Consider the following 21,517-nt stretch of genomic DNA (forward strand, 5'->3'; position numbering starts at 1 on the left):
CACGTTCTTCTCCATTGCCGCTGCTGAGTCAATGAGAGTCAGCAGCGGCGGTGGAGGAGGCTGGACGTGGCGGGGAGGAGGAGGCGGGGCCCGGGGGGTCAGCATCAGAGGAGGCGGGGCTGGTGACAGGAGGAGGCGGGCCCGGTGACAGAGGAGGGAAGACGGAGAAAGAAGAGGCGGACAAGTAAGGAGTGTGACCAGCCCACCTGAGGGTGACCCTGCATAGCCTAACATAGAGAATCTATGGTGGGCTTTGCAGGGTCACCCTCAGGTGGGCTATGTGGGCTCTTCAAGGGGTGTAACTAGAAATCACAGGGCCCCATACAAAATTTTGCTATGGGGCCCTGTGATTTCTAGTTACGCCCTGTTGATAACTATGTTGCTTTACAGTCAATGTTGTTTCATGTGTTTACATAAAGATTTGTAGTTGTAAGTTACTTGCATGAAAATGTGTGTAAAGTCGGTATAGTTTAGATTTGCCAAATACATTCCAGATGCATCAAAACAAAAGGTGTTTAAAGTTTTACAGTAAGTTTTCTTTGGAAAGTAGAGTAAAAAAGCTTGTCTCTTGCCAGCATGCTACGGAGAAGGACCCATATTCTCTGTGTGGTAGCAGTTGTCTCTCTGTAGAGGTCTGACACACCCCCTGCTAAGTCACAGCTAGAGCCACCTGATGACTGGAGAGCTAACCTCTGACTCACAGGGGATGTGTTGGACCTCTGCAGTGTAGGGATGTCCCGATACCATTTTTTCAAGACCAAGTACTTTCCCTCAGGTACTTGCCGATACCAATTACCAATACTTTTTCTTAAAGGGACTTGTGACATCATTATGAAGAACTGTAACTCAATCGGTAACAAGACATCCCTAATTATCAGACAATCACATCTCCACGGCCCCTTTCCCCAATCCCATCTCTGTGGCCCTTCCCCAATCCCATCTCTCCAGTCAGCCCCCAAGTCACATCTCTCCAGGCCCTCCTCTACATCGCATCTCCTTCCTTACCGTTGGTTCTGGTGTGGCAGAACTGCAGAATGGTGAGGGGGCAGGGATATCCTATATCCCTCCTTCCCTCACTTGCTGCTGAGCTGGGCAACTGTTGCTTCTGCACTCTGGGCTGTGAGCTGGTGGAAGGTATTCTCAGTACATTGGCAGTTACCAGGACCCCCACTGGGTAAGGCGAGTTTGACAGGGAATGGTAACACTGCTTGTGTACACCGCATGCAGCTTTACAGTTCCCTGTCAACTCGGAGGCAAGCAGTGGTGTATCTGTGGGAAAAAAGCACCCACAGAAAGTGATGACAATGTGCTCCCTGCCCGAACGTATGACACACACACAAAACATATGCTGGTACATTACATTTCCCTGCCTGCAACACCTGCAGCCTGTGCCCATATCACAGTGTGTGCTCACTTTGTTCTCCTGCTTCTCCCAGGCTGGGTCAAGTAGCAACTCCAAGTCCCAGTTTTCCTTCTCCACAGCAGGGTTCACTCTCCTATGTGTCAGTCCTTTCTTCTGGGCTGCACGTCTGGCGCGAGGACTAAATTAGAGAGCCGCCTCTGGACAGATCGCTGACTTTAGTTCCCAGAGCCGGCAAGGACGGGGAAAGTTCCAGTGCAGAGACAGAGGTGTAGTGCTGTGCCAGCTCTGTGAAGGAGGATGGGGCCGGAGCGGTGCTTTCAAAGACAGCTACCAGAGGTCCCCAGCAGGCATGGGACCTCAGGCAGCCAAAGTGGTTAAAAAATTTAAAGGTCCAGTATCGGCCTTAAGAATCGGGGCATTGCGGCAAGTACTTGGCCCTGTATCATCCCCGATACTAGTATCGGTATCAGGACATCCCTACTGCAGGGGTACTGCTGCTTTTACACAGAGAGCAATGGTGCTTTTCTACATCGATTCAGGATGTGACTGCTTTTCAAAGTCTTTATTTTCATTTTTTCCAACTCACCTTGTAAAGAGGAAATTGACCTAGCTCAGTGAATAAAGTGAACTTGTGTTGACTTCAGATGTCCAAACGTGCAAGCAAAAATACTGTTATTTTAATTTTCCGTGTACATGACTGGCTATTCTTTGCAAAGCAGTGGCAAAGGGGCACCACTGCAGGGGTGCATATTTCCTATGCAGTTCCAGACGACGGGCAGGTGTGTTTTTTTCTACATTTAGCCCTGCTTCGGGCCAGAAAAATGTAGAGTGGGGGAGCTGTTTTGTACAAGTGATCTGAGGGGCTGCACAGCTGCTCAGATCACTTGTAATCAGCATGTTTATCCATACCCCAGGCCGCGCCCCCCCTCCATGGTCCGGCCCCCCGCCAGCTGCATCCCTCTGCGCTGTGGTTTTCGGGGTCCCCTGCTCTTCAGGGGGACCCTGGCAAATGCCTTCAGGATGGATAGCGGGGAGCAGAGCGGAGATGGTCTGTTTTCTGCTCTGCTCTGTGATCATTGACACAGGACCGCTGTACTCGCAGTGCTTCTGTGTCAGCTGTCAGAAGTGGAGCTGTACAGAAGATCCAGCACACATGCTGGATCTTTGGTATTGGAGGACAGGCTCAAAAAGAGAACCTGTCACCTCTGATTGCTATCACACAAGGGCTTGTTATCCCCTGTGTGATAGCATTAAAGTGAAGTGAAAAAGTAGAAAAAAATAAATAAAAATGAAACAAATTGATAAAAAGTAAAAAAATAATAAAATAAAAACATAATAAAAATAATTTAAAAAAGAAAAAAAAATAAGAATTTAAACTAGCCCCACTGCCCCCTCCATCTGCATGCGAATAAACGCATGCATAGGACATTGTGTGTGTGTGTGTGCCAAGTGCTGCCCATTCCCCGTTATATTGTGTTAGCCGAGCAGCAGTGCTTTCTAACACGCATAATGCGCATTAAAGGATAAGTTCATTTCCCAAGTAATTTGGGAAAATGGAATTACCCTCTAAAATCTGGCCCCCATCTCACCCCCCTTATACTTACCTTTTGGCAAACAGTCCTTACACTCCACCAATATGGGTGTACTATCTCCCACTCTGGAGCAACACAGAGTATGTAGCTTCATATTATTCTGTATTGCTGTATAATGTATTGCTGGTAATTGTAGTCTTCTATAGCTGGTGGTATTCTGCATTGCTGTATAATGTATTGCTGCATGGTGGTATTCCATGGTGGATCAGTGTCTTTAGACCCGCTTCGGTGCTCTATTCTTTTAGAGCAGCAGTACTCCTCCTGATCCACTACGGAGTTGAGGCTTGAAATCACTTAATTCAACTCTCTTCTCCATGACAGATTAGAAGGGGCAACGCCAGGAAATTAACCTAAATTAACAAAGCAGCACTGGAGAATGAGGCGATTTGAAGCCTCACCTCTGCGGTGCATCAGGAGGGGAAAACCTAGGCAGGGGAACAATTGGTCCAGAGCATTGAACTATGGTTTGGTTTGGGGGGGGCGGGGGTCAAGGGGCGCTAATGAAGGACTTGCCATGGGCGCCTCATGACCTTGCTGCACCTCTGTTGCAAAGCAGATTTTTTTAACTTTATTTCACCTCATTCTCCAAGATAAGTGCAAACTAATTTTGAAGGTGAACTTGGCTCTTCTTTGTAAATCAATTCCCTTTTGTTTTGATGTATCTGGAATGTATTGTGCCAAGTTATACTGAAAGTTCAAGCTATATACTGTATGTGCATGAAAAACTGAGTGATTGACGTGAACACAGCTTTTCACTAAGCGAAGTGCACATTCATTTAGCAGCAAAGTGAAAATTCTCTGCTCCTTTATTAAATGAACCCCTCTGAGCCGGTGACCTGCCACAAGCATGCAGAGTATAATCCTAGACCCCTCTCCATATTTGTTTGTGCAGTTTTGAAGTCTGTGGATCTGCATCACAAACAGGTAACTAGCATTTTCTAAAGGAAAGCAATGGCAGCCTTTATATTTTCTCAGTTCGGGTTCCTTTTAAATGCATCAGAGGGCCGGTGAAGAAATGAAAACATTAAAAACAGCACAGCTCCAGTTTGTGTTTTAATGAGAAAATAATTATATACTTGCATTGTATGCTTCACAATCACTATAAAACAAAAGCTGAATAACAAGTGGTTAACATATATATTTATATATAAAGCCAAGTACAATATGATTGTTTTGTCTGCCATTAAAACACAGCCATCATTTCATTGAGCTATTATAAAACCCTTTCCTCGCAAAGTATTTTGGTATCACTTAAAAGCCAGCCTTTCAGCAAAGAAGTATAACACAGCCAGAAAGCAATTATCCCGAAGAAGTGATTCATATTCTTTTTTTTTTTTTTTAAATACACAATTTCTTTTAGCTTTTTTTTTATCCATATCATAAAAAAACTAAAACATTTTCCTGTTCTTATAATACTTATGCACCCATTTTTAAATGAGCTGGAGCTTTCCAAACTTTCAGTTGTAAGGAAAAAAATAGTACTGTAATGAGTTGCATTACCGGAATCTATCTGCACATCAATTATATTTTTTAAGCTGCTGATAACTACATGTACTATGTATAAAATACTTTTTTTCATATTTTGCAGTAGTTAAATGGCATAATCTGATTGACTGTTATAGGTTATTAATTTTTTTAGTGTCCATCAAATATTTGATGCATGCTTCTCTCTTAGTAACACTAAGCTGCATTGTTGGTGAATTTGTCCTTTAATGAATCCCTCTCCCTTCCTCGAATGCAGCCACCCGTTAATGTACTTACTTTCAGCCCTGATCAAGCCACGTTTGCCGTGTCACCCTGCCCAGCGTTGTATAGCCTTCCAAAAGGAAAATCTCTTGCCAGTTCTTCTTTACACTGAGTATGCTTGTAGAAGTCCTTTTAAGTCCTATTGATTTGCCAAATTCTGCAGGCCGCCATGAGTCCGGCATCCCATAGCAGTGTATGAGGTCATGGCACATGTGTACATTGTGAAGAAGGGCCAGCCAGAGGTTTTCTTTCTGAAGGCTGTGTGGCACCTAAAAAGGGCCGCACAGTGAACATGGCTTGATTGGAGCTAAAAGTAGATACATTACTGGATGGATTCATCTCAGGTACCTGGGGGAAATAACTAAAGGACAACTTTACCAAAGGTTAATGAAAAGTCTTTATATCTACTGATGAGGGGAAAAGGAAAAGCCAGCAATAAAAAAAAAGGAAAGCTGCTTCTTTTTCTATCCTGCCTAGAGGCACAAGCCAACAATGCCAAATGGGAAATCCGGCCCTGACTTGGGAACAGCAATGTCAAATGTGCACAAGTGCAAATGTGCACCAACCCATAGCAGCCAGTGAAACATTTCCTTGCATTAAGAAACTCTCGCAAAGCTAGTCAAAGGCAATTGGTTGCAATAAACTTTAAATATGAAAGCAGAGAACCTACTACATTTATATTATCAGCTGCTACTGCAATACTGCTGACTTGGCCGAAACAAAAATAGAAAATCAGCCGCAGACATCAATCAACTTTGCAAACAGCATACTTTTATCAGTTGAAGGAAAGTAGCCTTGTTTTCTTTAGCAGTCAGAACACTCCAACATAAGCTTTTTTAAAATTTTACATTCAGAATACACCAAGGGCTCTATATATAAACAATTTGCAGGGCACTTCACCCTGTGAACATCTGTGAATGCTTGTGTTGTGTGGATATTTAATTCCTATACTCCTCAATGCCATCTAGTGGCCATAATGCAGTATTACATCACAATACATTTGAATGGAAAATAAAAATATAGTAAGAACGTTTGTCATTATTCACACAAAAGTAACGTTCACAGATATTCACAGGGTGAAGGGCCCCGAGAATGGTTTATAAATGGACCCCTAACTGTTACATTGTGGCCACTTTACATAAATTAAATATAGGCAATACATTCTTGCTGCATAAAAAAATGTTTTAGTCCAGAAATTATTTTAAAAGAAAAAAAAACAACAACCCTATTGTTATAAGTGACATGTAAAACAGACAACCGCTATACTTAAGTGATTATAAAACACAAGAATAAATATGATTGTTTTCTAAAACCTGTCTTCTATCTTTGCATTTGTGGCTCGTGCAAATACCTTTGTCCAGGAATGCTGAATGACATGAAGGGATTAAACGTCCAATGCTTACACACAGCAAAGGCAGAATATGTCTTTATTACAAAACAGACCACTGACCCACTAATGGCAATGTTTAGGAAACATTAGATATGCCTTGTAAAAGTAATATTACAAGCTTCAATTCAAATAAATGGTTTCATTTTTGCAATTATTGTCTTTTCTTAAAATATTTTTACTATGTTTAGATATTCTCAAAAGTGTCACCTGCTTTTTTCCATGTCTAACGATAGCAATATAATAATACAGTATTGCTAGATCACCATTCGTGTGATCACTATCACACCACCCTGATACACCCCACTAAAATCCTTAAGAAAAAATACAAACACTCATCATCTCTTGCTCGGTTGCTAATCCTATTAAATCCTCTGCTTTTGAGAAGGTAAACATGAACCATTTTGTTAGTAACAGTCATATTCAATAAAGGAATGCATAATGCAATGGCAATATGCCAGTGCAGTAAATCAAAACAACTAGATCTCAAGTCATTGCAACTACATAGTAGAACATGAGTAAAAAATGATTTGAATAATTGCACTGCTTATATGCTCATTGTCCTTTGCACTGCCTTATTGAACATATCTGACAATATAGGTTGCAAGCTGCTCTATATATAGTTAATACTAAATTGATTGGCTATAACAAAGGATTGGATTGCCACTCACCAGGTCATGTAGCTATAATTGTATTAGAACACCTTACCCTCAAACAATGTACTTTGTATACTGCTAAAAATGTCTGTTTTTTTTACTGGTTTTTTTAATGTCTTTACCATTTACCTCTATTTTTTTTTTCAGTAATACACTTATATTTCATCTAGACTGGCAATGCTTCAGAATAGAACATCATTTTACAAAGGTTTTGAAAATAATTGTTTTAATGGGATGAATACATAAAGGTGTACATTTTTCACTTAGGGGCTGATGTATACATATTCTGTCTAACGCATAGCTGGGCAAACGCTGCTTGTGCAGCATGCTTGCCACTAGATGGAGTCAAGGAGTGTAGGAAATGCAATGGCTCTATCTAGTGGCGGAAACGCCATGAAAATGGCATTTGCCCAGCTATACACTAGGTGCAGTGGTGTTCCTAGACTTTTTGATGCCGGTGGACGGGGGGGATTGGTGCACGAGAGTGACGTTGCCCTCTGTGGGTAGGGAGACGTGTATGGCCCTTTCACATCTCCCGCCCGGCTGTTGGCAACCTGGCACACTCTGGCCAGAAAGGGGACGGCATTGTGCAGCCACTCTACAACAAACATGCTGCCCCACCCACGTGACCCAAAGAGATGCCGCCTGACGCAACAGACTCAGGCAGCCTCTTTAAAGGGATGGCCCCGACTAGGTGGAAGGTTTATACATCATCCCCTTAAAATTAAACGGAACTTCAGATTATAACCCTCCCACACATACCCTTTGCCTCCCCCAGCCCCAACTAATCATCATGTTACTTATAAGGAATCCAAAGTTAAAAGCCTATTTAACTTACCTAAATCTGTGGTTATATGATGTGCTGGGCCCTAAATCTTCTATCTTCTTCACTGCAGAGGAGGAGGGTCCTAAGTGGACACTTTTCTGCTGCCTGTTGAGCGGCAGAACTCTCTTGGGCTCTAGAAGCCTGGCAAGCATGATGATGAGTAAAATCCAGCTTTCTTTTTTTAAATTTGGTGAATGAGTGGAAGGGATGAGCGGGTGGAAAGGGGCTTATACCCAAATGAAACTGTGCTCACTTGTTTCGTATGACAACTAGTCATACGAAACAAGGCAAAAAATATACTCCTATCACATGAATGGATGACTGATGTGGATACAGATCAGCGAAAAATTTACTCTACAGTAAATTCACCCTATTGTCATTTAAATTAGCCTGTGCATCTGGATTTACTACTTTCGTTGGTCTTCTGTATAAATATATCAGAAATGATTGAAATATACTGTATACAGAGCAACTTAGCATAGTTACCTACATTTTACAATTACAACTAGGCCATATTTAAGCCATAATTCCCATCCCCTCAAGTTCTGCCTGTGTTTAGAGAAATCCCATCCAATTCTGTATACAGGTTTCAGAAACAGACTATCCCTGAACAATGGGGATACCTTAGAGGTGTCATTGACTGCACCTGAATGTGCTTATCCATGCTAATGAAAGTGTAATCAGAATAACAAGGGCATGTGGGTTATGTTTTTTGCTTTGAGCTTCTCTGTGCTTTAAAGCTATCATTTCGGTTACATTAACAAAAAAGAGAAAAAAAATCTAAATTGCAACATCTGGTTAACCCTTTAGTCCCTGAGAGCCACAAATGTGAACATGCACACAATTTGTGATTATGGTGTTGTGCTTTAAATATGGAACTTTCAAAGTGGCCACTGTAGTATATTCCTGCAATAGTGATGGAGGCCTCTGAAATAAATATAGGCATATCTGGCATAAAATACCAAAGAAGCAACTTATGTGAAACTATTTACAGACAAAACTGTTAGCAATGAAAGGTTAAATGGTTTTTCAGCAAAAATATATGAGCATGTGTTTTCCTCATTTCCTCAAACCTTCTTCTTTAACCATGTATTGTCAAAAGCAACATGTACAATACTTCATTGTGACCGAGTTAAATACATTGTAATTTTTTGTTGTTGCACCCTGCATGTATATGAACCTGCAAATGCATGTAAAGGGCCAATCTTTCATCAAACCTGTGCATGCATGTGTTTACGGCAGGGTAAGACAAGGATAAAAGTTTTAAAAAGCGACCCAAAGCTGCATTTTCAAAAAGAAGCAATTGCATTGCATGTTTGGCTTTGTTCATTGTCCATGCTGAGCCCTGGGTTTAGGATCAGCCTATGTCAGTGATCCATCTCCATTTCCTGAGTCCAAAGCTTAGCAGGGCCTGGTGCTACCTCCAGTGCCTGTCACTTCAAGCATGTCTTCGTTCTTACTTATAAATGTTCTACGTTGTTTCTATATGGACTGCAGAGGCTGCTTATTGTTCAATAAATATGCAATTAAAGGATTCCTTTTTTTTGGTTTTCGTTATCTTGAATGCAAAAACACTTATTCGTCTTCTTCACGGTTGGCATATATCCCTGCTTCCCAGCGCAGTGCCTGGGCGCTTTTTCTGCGGCCAACTCTTACTGCCTCAAGAACCTGCAAGAAGAGAAAATAAGCCATCAATGTACACCTGTGTTATCTGCAAAATGTGTAGCGACTGAACACATGCACTAAACAATGATACTTGACACCTATTTTTCACTTACTAGCATTAAGAGTAGGATATATGAGTAGCTGCAACAGAAATCAAGTTATCTTATAGACTTTGGGTAAAGCTGAGAATGACTATAGGACTGAGGTTTTTTTTTTTACATTATACAACTTTGGGTAAAGCTGAGAATGACTATAGGACTGAGGTTTTTTTTTTTTACATTATAGCATTAAACCAATCAAATAGAATTATGCTCATGGATATTTTTATATACTGGTATTCCAATTTAGGAGACAGAACACAATGTTCTACTGGGACACCCCCATTCATGGGACACCCCCATTGTGTCCCATGAAAGAAAAATCCTAAAAAAAAGCAGCTAGCAGAAGAAAACCTTTGATGCTTTCCTCCTTGGTGTCTGTCAAGTCCTCACTTTGCTTTCTTCAAGAGCTACAGCCTGCAACAAAATCTTTACACCCGACACACTTCTGGGTGTGCTGGATGTTTGGTCCCCAAGTTTGTGCTCTGGTTCCTTTTGTCTGCCCAATGTCAGTACTGTGTGGTAGATGCTGAAGTTCCTTGCAACTGTAACTCTTGAAGAGTGTGAAATGAGGATTTGCTTCCCACTGGAGAAGTAAGCATTAATAATCTTCCTTTGCAGGCATTGCTTTAATGGATCGAATTCAGTTATAGACATTGAAGATATATATATATATATATAATCTGAAGGAAGGGAAGATAATGCTGCGTTCCCAAACTATCTATATGACTCAACGAATGTAATGACACACAGACATAACACTAAATCAAGGGTGAAGGAGAACATGAATTAGAGGATATGCATGCTGCAGTGGAGATAAGCAAGTCACAGATACCTCAGTAGTAACTCTGTAAGACAGTAATTTACTGGTGTACTGGCAAGAGAGAGAGAGAGAGGAAAAGAAGAAAGTTAGTTTGCTAGACAGAGATACCAACAGGTGACAGATAATAGTAAAGTTAGCACATCAGATGCAAGACAATCTGTTAGCAGTGATGTTAAGCCCTTTTATCCTATTCAAGGTGTTTGGTAATAACATGCTTTCCTCGTCAATCATTCAAGATAATTGTACCGATCTACCTGCAAGATACCCATCCGAAAATAAATTTATACGGTTCATTAAGGGACACAGGTATTCTTAAGAGAATTCAGTTTCACTGCCGCATCCATGAGGTTTGAACACTGGCTAACAAAAAAAATAAAGGTAAGCCAGCCCTGCCTCCAACCACTATTCCTCAGTTTTGTGGGCAAGCAGTGGATAAGGTCAAAAACACAGGGTGGTAGAACCAGTGTCCCTTATTGGACTCCAAAAAATTGATTTTATAGTAAGTACAAAAACCTGTTTTCTTTCTCATTTAAGGACGCAGGATTCAGTCAGTCATTCTTAAGACGACCGGGACATCGAAAAGCAGTCCAACTGAGGGCTGGGCAACAGCTACACAGAAACAATAGATGTGAAACCTTTTACTAGAAAAAAATCCAAAACAATTTTTGCTTGAATAAGCTGGATGATAAATATTGGTAGCAACTATGAAATGTGCTGCTAAGAGGGAAAAACACCAAGAAGAATATAGTGTTTCAGGGCAAGACACGTAATATCGCTAAGGGGGAGACTGCTATCTAAAATAATGATGAACCTCAACAAGATGTGGAAGAAAACTAATCAATGACCATAAAGAAAAATCAAGTGGAAGCATACTTAGACCAAGAGTTAAAGTGGTCAACGAAAAACAAAAGTAAAAGGCTGAAGCTCACCATTTGGACTTGCTCTACTTGGTGTGGTGGCAGCGCACCAAGTAACCAAGTATGTGAACTAATTGAATTTGTTTTTGTGAATAGTTGATATAATATTTTTTATATTCATAGTATATATAAATAAATATCATCCTGAGGTATATAGATGGTTGATTCATATATAGATATCCTGAGGTATATAAATGGTTGATTTATTTATAAATATCATTCTAAGGCATGTAGATGGTTGATTCATATATAAATATCATCCTGAGGTATATACCGTAGATGGTTGATTTATATATAAATATTATTCTGAGGCATATAGATGGTTGATCAATGTATATTACAGGTCCAGAGGATCTTTAGAAGTATATTAACTTATATTATCAACAGTATTATCAACTTCATATCTGTCTTAGATTGATGAAACGGTGGAAGATTGCCATTTTCTGCCTCCTTTTTTCTCATTCATTCATTTCATTTAGAAATTCCTAAATCCCTCTGCTTCCTGAAGAAACAGCATTTGGCTGTAAACTGTGTAGATAATGTCCCACATCACGACCTGCTACACAGAATCTGGGACAGATGTTTGGTCCAAGTTATGTTAAAAGGCACCTGATATTATACATCTAGTGTACATAGTGTCTACATCTAGTGTACATCTAGTGTACATAGTGTATATTGTCTGTCAGTTGTGTTTTGGTCATGTCTAAGCAGGTGGTACTGTAGGGGAACAGAAATGTTTAAAGGCTGCTAATCACTAATTAATGTGACATGTTTTTATTTGTATAAAAATATCAAAAATCTTTTAATTATATCTAATAAATCTGATGGTATTGCATCATTAGGTGCCCTAAAAGTGCACAGTATCCTGTGAGTGCTATGTTACCTGCAAATAGTTAATCAGACTAAAACAAAAGGCCTGGTAGATACTGTAGGGTTTCCAAGCTTAAGCAGTGGAGCTAAAGAAGTTGCTGATGGGCAGCACAGTGGCATAGTGGTTAGCGCTTCTGCCTTGTAGCACTGGGGGTCCCTGGTACTAAGCCCGGCCAGGTCACCATCTACAAGGAATTTGCATAGTACAGTATAGGCATTGAATCATTTTACGGAAACTAGTTAGTCGCTCCCTGAAACAGTAGGGGAGCATGGAAAAAAGTTATCCTCTGCAGTGGGACTGTCCTCTGAATGCAGGAGCTGGAGTGGATTGTAGGCAGCAGGAGGTGACTGGGACACTTAAGGCAGGAGTGGAAAAGACCAGAGATTGGATGATCCACAATATTCTTCAAGGGAGGTAGGCATGGACAATACTTCTTTCTGAGCTGAAGGGCAGGGAAGGAAAACGTGAAGGAATGAGTGTGCACTCCCAAAACTGCCTCTACTGGATGACATCAGCATTAAGTTTCTTTCGTCTGAACCGTTACCTCCGGAAAAAGGGAGGGAATTTTTAAACAGAAAAGATGCCCTCTACAATTGGTTGGTACTCCACAAAACACTAAAGACAGTGCACAGGCAACTGATAAATGATATAAAGCAGAATTTAATGAGGATAAATGAGGTACATAAAAGCATTGGAGATTCACTGAGAAAAACAGGGCTCAGATACTGGTCACCAGAATTTGTGTCACTGCTTTGGATCTGGGGAGCGCTCTGTGGTAGACTAGGTTATTACAAAAGTGTGTAAAGCACTACAATGTAGAGCATAGATTTCAAGGAACATATATCAGGATTTTGTTGCCCCATCTGGAGCATTATATATCCTGAAAGAAATCAGAGGTGGGTTATACCAGAAAACAGAACCGCTGCTCTGAAAGATTGCTCTGCGGCTAAGTGACACTGTACACACCGGACTGGAAGCACCACAATGCAGAGCTCAAACACCACATATCAGGTAGACATTTTCAGAAGCATACTTACATAGGAGGCCTTAAAACTCTGAAAACTGGAGACTGCTCAGTGGCTAAATGACACAGCACAATACATTTTGGAAGGTACCATGATACAGAGCTCAGTACTCCGATCATTGCCATTTTTTAGAGGCATACTGACAATAGAGGCATACTGACAGACTGATTCATCAGAGCCTGGGTTACACCAGAGGCTATACTACTGCCTGGAAACTAGAGAGCACTCTGTAGCTAACTGACACAATACACAAAAAAGTTTGGAAGGCATCACAGACAAAGCGCAGTGAATGAAGGACACTCACTTATCCTTGCCCCATCTATGGACCTTCTCAAGGAGTAAGCCTTCAGAGATTGGGTCACACCAGAGGCTGTGCCATGGCTCTGGACCTGGAGAGTGCCCCCCACACACATTCCAGTACGCTAAGGTCTGGAATACACTAATGGCAGGGACCAGTGCCCAAAAGTCTATTCCAGGCATGCTAAGCAGTCTGCAGTACAGTGGGGTCCGGGTACGGCCTTTATGGCATTGTTTAAGATAAGTCGATCTGGATAGCTGCTGTGTAGAGACCAGCTCAAGCAGCATAATAAATGCCCTAATTCTAGAAAAAAAAAAAAACATCTACAAAGTACCAAGAAGGTTAAAACAAGCCATAGTAAAAATATAGAAAGGGTTTTCCTATACAGAGCAGAGGAAAAAGCTTCCAAGCTTCTAGGGCACTAGTAGAAACTGAGGCATGATGGTTGGAGGCAGGTTTATACAGGGGCTGGATAAACCTTTTTTTATTGTTTGCCAGTATCTAAGCCTCCTGGAGGTGGTAGTATAATCCTGCGTCCCTTTATGAACAAGAAAGGAAACAAAACTTTTACAAAACTTTTACACTGATTAAAATGTCAATGTCCCCTACTCTTAAGTGTTAAAATACGTTGTGCAGGAAGTATGTTTATTTAACACTAAACTCTTCTAAATTACAAGTGACAGGCACATCTGAAACGTGCACTGTGCTACATCTGATGAGAATTTACAAAACAAGTTGTGATTTAACTAAAAGCCAATCAATCACAACTAATTATTTTTCTAGACTGTCTTTCCCTTTAACATACATGATAAATTAATTTCTTCCTCAAGGCGAGTCAAGTTCTGGTGGCAAAACTTCACCTTCATAGTGTGTGTCACATGAGATAAACGAGTTGGATGAGTTCTAATCTTGAGAAGATCCATCATCATGTTTGTGGACATTTGAACATGAAGTATGTACAGGGTGTTAATGCAAATAACAGGATATGTATAGAATATTCAGTAAGGGCCTCCCAATCCTATCCTCTCTGTGGTTTTCCCCTTTTTTCCGTAGCTTAAGTTTATTAAAGATGCAAGCTCAGGCTGTATACAATTTCTTTTGTATTTGAATTGTATAAAACCTGAGGAAGACACCCAAGGGGTCCTGAAAGCTTACATCTTAAATTAATTAAGTTAGCCAAAAGGTATCACTAATCCATGGCTAACATGGTACAAGACGTCTGCTGTGAGCAGCTAGGAAAAAGTTACTTGATGACTGATATTGTGTCATTAAGGACAAATGTTTGAATAGCTTAAAATGTATATAATTTAGTTTTTTGCGATAGGTATTACAAATTACATCTGCCCATGTTGACGCTGATGACAAATTGCCAGTACCAGGATTGCTAAGCGATTGCCTGCCCATCTCTATGGGCATGGTCCCTCACTAGTGGGGCCAGCAAGATATCGTTCCATCGCTGCACCGTCGCTAGCGAGCAAAATTAGAAGGCCAGCAAATGATTTCACAGAGGTCATTGGAATGCTTTTCGGAATGACTCTGCCATTGACAATGTGTTGTTAGCAACAAACCAGCTTAAAATCTATTCATGCATTAGACTATCCATTATGCGTATATTACAATAACCTTTGTGGTCGATTCACTACAGCAGATTAGTTATTTTAAAGGAGAACTATGAGAACTAAGATGCCGACAATTATGTCTGGATCCGCCCAGCTGCGTGAGTGACAGCTGGCTCTGCCTATCTAGAGGCAGAGCCAGCTGTACCCGCCCCCTCCCCGTCCGTTCCGCCAGTCAGCGCAGGAGGATCGGACAGGGGAGGGGGAATCCAGTCACTCCCCTGTCACAGCTCTCTGCCGGCACAGGATCGAGAACTGAGCGAACGCCGGTATGTGTTCGCTCACTTATCGATCTACTGAGACGACCTGTAACAGTTTCATTGTCACAGGTCGGCTAGAACTATGAGGATGAGTGAAAAGCACTCACCTCATAGTTCTCCTTTAACTTGACTTATTATTTTATCTCATGACAACCTTCAATTCACAAAGATAAACGTTGCTTAGTTGTGAAACTATACGTTGTGATTGGCAAAAAATAGACATCTAACTGCAGAATGCATTCGTTTCTTTACTTAAAGGAAAACTATGAGGTGAGTGCTTTTTACTCACCTCATAGTTCTAGCCGACCTGTGACAATGTCACAGGTCGGCTCAGTAGATCGGGAGGTGAGCGAACACATACCAGGTTCGCTCACCTCTCGATCCTGTCACGGCTCTCTGCCGTGACAGGGGGAGGGGCTGGATTCCCCTCTCCCCGCTCCGATCTGCCAGCGCTGACTGGCAGAACGGACAGGGGAGAGGGCGGGTACAGCTGGCTCTGCCTCTAGATAGGCAGAGCCAGCTGTCACTAACGCAGCTGGGCAGATCCCGTCGTCTAAGTCGGGATCCGCTCCGGCTGCGGCGTCTCAGTATACCGCGAGCTGTAGCTCGCGGTATACTGAGCTTAGGGTAACGGGAGGACGCTAGTTTGTGTCCTCCCGTTACTCTAAGGAGAACTATGGGGAAAAACACTGACCCCATAGTTCTCCTTTAATTTTATCTCACAGTGTTATTTTATCCTTATCTAAAACAGCTCCTTCTCCTGCTCTCCTTAAGAGACACTCATCACAGCTCAGAGTAATCACCAGTTCAAAGATAGCAGTGTTTTACTTATTTTATGTGTTGAGTAAAGTCAACTGAATGTCTTTATTGAAATATTTAGCCAACATTACACAATGAAAACACACTGCATTGCTATGCCAAGGGTTAGGCAAACCCTGACCCTTCAGCTGTGCTAAAACTACAAATTCCATCATGTATCTGTCTCTGGGAGCCATGCCTGCGGCTGTCAGAGCCTTGTCATGCCTAATGGGTCTTGTAGTTTCACAACAGCTGGATGGCCAGAGTTTGCCTACCCCTGCAAACACCTTTGGGAACTGAGTACCATGTGTGAAAAATCAGCTATCATTTGATAAGGATTGCGATTTAAACAATGTTTTCCAAACGAATGCTTTGTGTCACTTTTACTAACGTCACTGTTATTAGGTGTTTTTGTACCTATTTTGGATTTATAGCATTCTGTTGTTGCTCTATGTATCAGAATTGTTTTTATTTAGGTATTAATTGTCGTAACATTTAAAGTGTGAACTTACACTAGAGTCATCCATTCGCTCACGTCTCTTGCCTTTGAGGGTTTCGAAATCATCCATAAGGGTTTGCATGAGGTTTTTAGGACGCTGGGATCCAGTGGCATCTTCTAGCAGTACTTCGGGCTGTGTCGGGGAAAGGTCTCCTCTTGAGGTCGATGAAGTCCTTACTTTCTCTATTTTGCCTAGATGGGTCAGAACATATTAGCAAAATGAACAATGTGTCATATTCACTAGCATGTATTTAGCATTACATTCAGCTGTATAACAAAGCAAAGAACAATGTGTAACATTTGCCTATGTTCTCACATCCACCAGTTGGAATGCCTAATTCACTGGATTGTTTACAGATACTGAAATCAGAGATTGGTCACTATGGGTTACTGCACTTTACATGTGTCTTAGTGAGTAAGCGTAATTTACAACATTGCTCTATAGCACATGAATGACAGTGTTCTGTCTGAATTTAGTACACCAAGCACCCAACTATCAGTAGCACAGAACAAGAGTTTGCCTTAGGCTCAGGCACACAAGCATTTAAATACATGCTTCAAGATGCATTTGGAGCTTATTTCTAAACACAGCCAGATGATTGAAATGCTTTGCTATGACTGAATGCACACCAAGGTGTTTAGCAGCTAGTGTTTAGGTGTCTGTCTGGGGCGGAGGTGGAGTGTATTATTTTCTGTGTGCGGGGGGGGGCTTGGGACGGGGGGGGTGTATTATTTTATGTGTGTGGGGGGGAGTGTATTATTTTATGTGTGCGGGGGATTTTTATGTGTGCGGGGTATAAGTGTTTTATTTTATTTGTGTGTGTGTGCGTAACGTTGGGAAGTGTATTATTGTGTATTAGTGTATGTATATATTAGGCACCGTTCACACGATTATTTTAGATGGGATTAGGGATTCCTGTGTCAGGAACTTGCATTTTCCTGCAGCAGGAATCCCTAATCTGCCATTTACAAGCAACTATCATAAGATCATTTAAGAGGGTATGTTTAGGGGCGGAGTTAAGGCCAGGGTAGGGTAGGGGTTAAGTGGGGCAACTGGTGGCGAGTAACTCTTAAGGCCTGGCTAGTAGCTCAGGACCTGAATTTTTGAACCCTGCATTATGGTTTTTTTTTTTATTCCTATACTTGTCAGTGCCATTTAGGGGAGCTAGTGTTGTGTGAACGGGACATTTCTTTTAAATGATCCCCATAATGATAAACAGTTAATGGATTATAGATTTATTCACTGCAAATTATCTTTTGCTTGGACCAAATCCTTTAATATAAAGAAAAAAATGGATTTGTTTTAATTTGATTGGATTCTCCTGTAGGATCGATGTATTCCCTCTGAAAGAAATAGACTGTTTATTGATTGAATCACCTTTACTGTGCCCTTATCTTAAAAGTACCTTTACTTTTAAGATAAAAGTAAAAAGTGTTTTACCGCATATTAGTGTAACGCACATACGAGAATGCGGCTTAACAGTTTTTGTGGCCCTTAAATTCTGAGCTTTGTAGCATGCCTGTAAGCTAAGACAACGATAACTTGGGTGACTTAATCTGTCAGTAGTGTGAGCCCTCTAAATAGGTAATGAACAGTGAAAGCAACACAGAATTAGGTAAGACTCTGTTATAGCCAATGTCTTTATTTTAACTCGTCACAATTAAACCCACTAATTATTATAATTTCATTAAAATAATAATAAGTGATTGCAATAACTAAATGTTTTCAGGTTCCATTTTTCCTTCTAAGCTAGGCCTACTGCTGCTTGATGTACATGAATGTGGTTCACCATCTGACAAAAGAATGCAATCTTCATGTCCTGAGACCCTGTTAAATCTGAAATAAAATGGGTTATATGCCTGCCTCTCTAGCGGCGTGTGTCTCCTACCTTGCCTCTGTTCTGGCGCTGCAGCCCCAGTATTTCTCTCAACGCACATGTACTTTAACTGTGACAATATTTGTTTTACTACACAATATATAACCACTAGGTGTCACCCTCTTAAAGTGAACAAAATATTTTCTAGAAGCCATAACATCTTGACTTTTTCATCTTGACTTGAGTTTTTACTCCTGTAGACCACATAATAGGATATCAGAGAGTTAGTTGTTTAGCCGTTAATCCAACTACCCCTGGCCACAGAAGTTATGGATTGTACCATTGTGCAATTTACGTTAGATTTAGCAGCATCTGTGGTGCAAGCACTTAGGTAATCTGTACAATTTCTATCTAATCATGTACACAGGGCCGGCCTTAGGCCTTTAGGCGCCCTGTGTGAGAAAGCTTTACAGCACCCCTCAGTGACCACACCCCTCAGTGGCCACACGCTTTAGTGGCCACACCCCCAGTAACCACACCCATTTCCCCCAATATGAGCACCATTTAAAGACTCCAATTTTGTTAAGCTGCAAAGAAACATATTAAAAAGTATGATACAAATAAAACTTTTATTCAACGGTATTACACTTGTAGGCACAATAAAAGTATTCTTATCAAATAAAACAACAGAAGGTAAACAATAAATGTCAAACTAAAACAGAGTCTATACAAATAAAGTGTCAGGTAGTCATGCCGACACCCTTTTTTCAAGTAGGTATATCTAGAAAAGTAAAAATAGAAAACAGAACACAAAACCCAGACTACATGTAAAATTCAGCCGGTTTGCATTCCAGTGCGTTCTAGAGGCGCCGGCGTCCTGTCCTCCCGCGGTGCTCATGTGGCCAAATGTGGCCGATGTTTCGCACGGGGAGAGGTGTCCTGCCCCTTTCAGTCTGCGGCGTCTAACACATTCAGCCGGCAGCCACAAATACAATTTTGTATTATTTATTTTTTATTTACATTTTTTTCACTGTTTGGGGGGGGATTCAGGGGGAAATAGTAGGGGTCTAAACAGCCCCCTGATATTTCCCTTTTAAAATATTTAAAATAGAAAAAGAAATTGAGGACACAAAGTCCTCAATCTCTTTTTCTGCAGCCTCTGTTCTACACATCCTGAAAGCTCAGAGGCTTCCCATTTATTCAGAAACTATTTTACTATCATCCAGTTTCTTAATGGGGAGGAGCCTCTGTGCTTTCCCATTCAGAAACTCATGAATGAACAGGAAGTGATGTAAATCACATCCTGTTCATTCATAACTGGGGACACATAGTACTATGTGTCCCCAGTTTTTTTACAAACACTGGAGTGATCAGCTGATCGCTCCAGTGTTTGTCCTGCACAGAGGATCGGAACATATCACCAATATGTACCGATCCTCCGCCGCTCGGCCGTGCACACAGGGGGGCTCAGTTTCTTCTCTGGATCCCCGCTGCTCTCCTGGGCAGAGGCAGCGGAGGATCCGAGGAGAAGTAAAAGAAGCGCTGCAGCCCCGGGGGCAGCAGAGGACGGAGCGCAGTAAGGAGAGAGCCGCCGGCTGTCAGATCCTGGCCGAGCGTCTCTCTCTCTCCTCACTGCTCGGCCTTACTTCTGTGATAGCTGCTCCCTCCTCTGCTACGCGATCGACCTTATGGCACCCCTGATGTAAAGGATGCAAGACAAAATTATTGGCAATTTGGCTTCATACCAGACCAGAAAGCCCCTGTGGCATGCTAAAACAACTAGTGGATGGTGCCATGCAAAGAGAAGAAAACAAAATGCTATACATACAGTACCTCATTCCTCTTGCAATCAAACAGCCTTTACTGTAGTTTATTTGGCACATCACGTAGAGAAATGCCACTTTTAGATGAGCCAGGGATCCCTTTATCAGGCAAAATGACATGTCCCCTGGCGGTTCCAAAATGTTGCATTGTGAACTTGTGATATGATAAACCAACGTCAATAGTTGTGTGTTTTCTTGCAAGAGGATTGAGGTGTGCAGGCAACATATTTTTTATTCTTGGCTTGACACCAGGTATCCATGAATCTACTGTTGATTGGAGCGAACGGGTGTGGAGGGGGCCTAATAAACATAGGCTATCTTGCACATACCGTGTTTCCCCGAAAGTAAGACCTACCTCGAAAATAAGACCTAGCACTATCTTCAGGGATTTCTGTAATATAAGACCTACCCCGAAAATAAGACCGAGTTCGGTGGTAGGTCTTATATTACAGAAATCCGCTAGGTCTTACTTTCGGGGGAACTGCACATAAACTGTGTAAAAACCGGCCGCAGCTCCCGCCCCGCCCACAAGCCCGCCCACAAGCGAGCCTACAGCAGTTCCAGGCCTGCCCACACGCCAGCCGGCCGCAGCTCCTGCCCCGCCCACACGCCAGCCTGCCGCAGCTCCAGCCCCGCCCACACGCCAGCCGGCCGCAGCTCCTGCCCCGCCCACACGCCAGCTGCAGCTCCCGCCCACACGCCGCCGGCCGCAGCTCACGCACGCACGATGGAAGCGACATCCGCCGGGACCGGCAACAGCACGCCGCCTTCCGGGACCTCGTCCAGTCCTCCCCCAGCCAGGTAAGACATCCCCCGAAAATAAGACCTAGTGTCTTATTTCGTGCAAAAAAAAAAATAAGACAGTGTCTTATTTTCGGGGAAACACGGTAGTATGGGTCTGCAGACATAGGGGCAAATTTCAGACATACTTTAGGTGCTGTGCAGGTGCTGTTTGCTACTTTTTACCATTTGAAAAGTGTACTATTGCCAAGATTGTTATGGCACACATTACCAATTATTTCTAGTGACAAATAGCACCTCGCGCCAAACCCTGTGTAGCTGCAAGCACTATAAGAAGTGTTTCCCACTGAATATATCAAATTATAATGAATGTGCTGCGCTTCATCTGGGGCTGAAGATGAAGTCAATTGTGAGGTAACGCATAGGGCGGAGTCTCGCAGACGTGGATTGGAGATTGTATGGTCGGCAGCACACCTCCTGTTTGATCTGTCTTTAAACCCAGAGAACGCGGTGACACGAAGAGAGAGTTGTCCAGCATACATTTTATGTCTACTTTCCTCATGTGAGTAGTTTTTTAAATAAAGGAGGTTTTTTTATTTTGCGGTTTTACTCTATGGGCTGTTTTTATATTTTATTGGATATGGTCGTGATGATACGCTGACGTCATTTTCTGTGCAACGATTGTGTAGAGATGGC

General features: G+C 42.0%; 1 protein-coding gene across 3 annotated transcripts in view; it reads right to left on the bottom strand.

The window, feature by feature from the left end:
• Nucleotides 1-8,724: 8,724 nt before the first annotated feature.
• Nucleotides 8,725-21,517, bottom strand: part of LOC108785917 (A-kinase anchor protein 2-like) — a 56,388-nt gene continuing 43,595 nt past the window's right edge. For 2 of the 3 annotated variants that reach the window (XM_018555105.1, XM_018555108.1), the window contains exons 3-5: nucleotides 16,454-16,632; nucleotides 10,169-10,207; nucleotides 8,725-9,238 (exon numbers count right to left, since the gene is read on the bottom strand). In XM_018555105.1, coding sequence (XP_018410607.1) covers nucleotides 9,146-9,238; nucleotides 10,169-10,207; nucleotides 16,454-16,632 — 311 coding nt within the window. In that variant the 3' untranslated portion in view covers nucleotides 8,725-9,145. The remainder of the gene's footprint in view (nucleotides 9,239-10,168; nucleotides 10,208-16,453; nucleotides 16,633-21,517) is intronic. The other variant, XM_018555106.1, reaches the window with a different exon arrangement.

The sequence above is a fragment of the Nanorana parkeri genome, unplaced genomic scaffold, assembly GCF_000935625.1.
Source record: "Nanorana parkeri isolate BGI_ZX_2015 unplaced genomic scaffold, ASM93562v1 scaffold183, whole genome shotgun sequence".
Classification (NCBI taxonomy): domain Eukaryota; kingdom Metazoa; phylum Chordata; class Amphibia; order Anura; family Dicroglossidae; genus Nanorana; species Nanorana parkeri.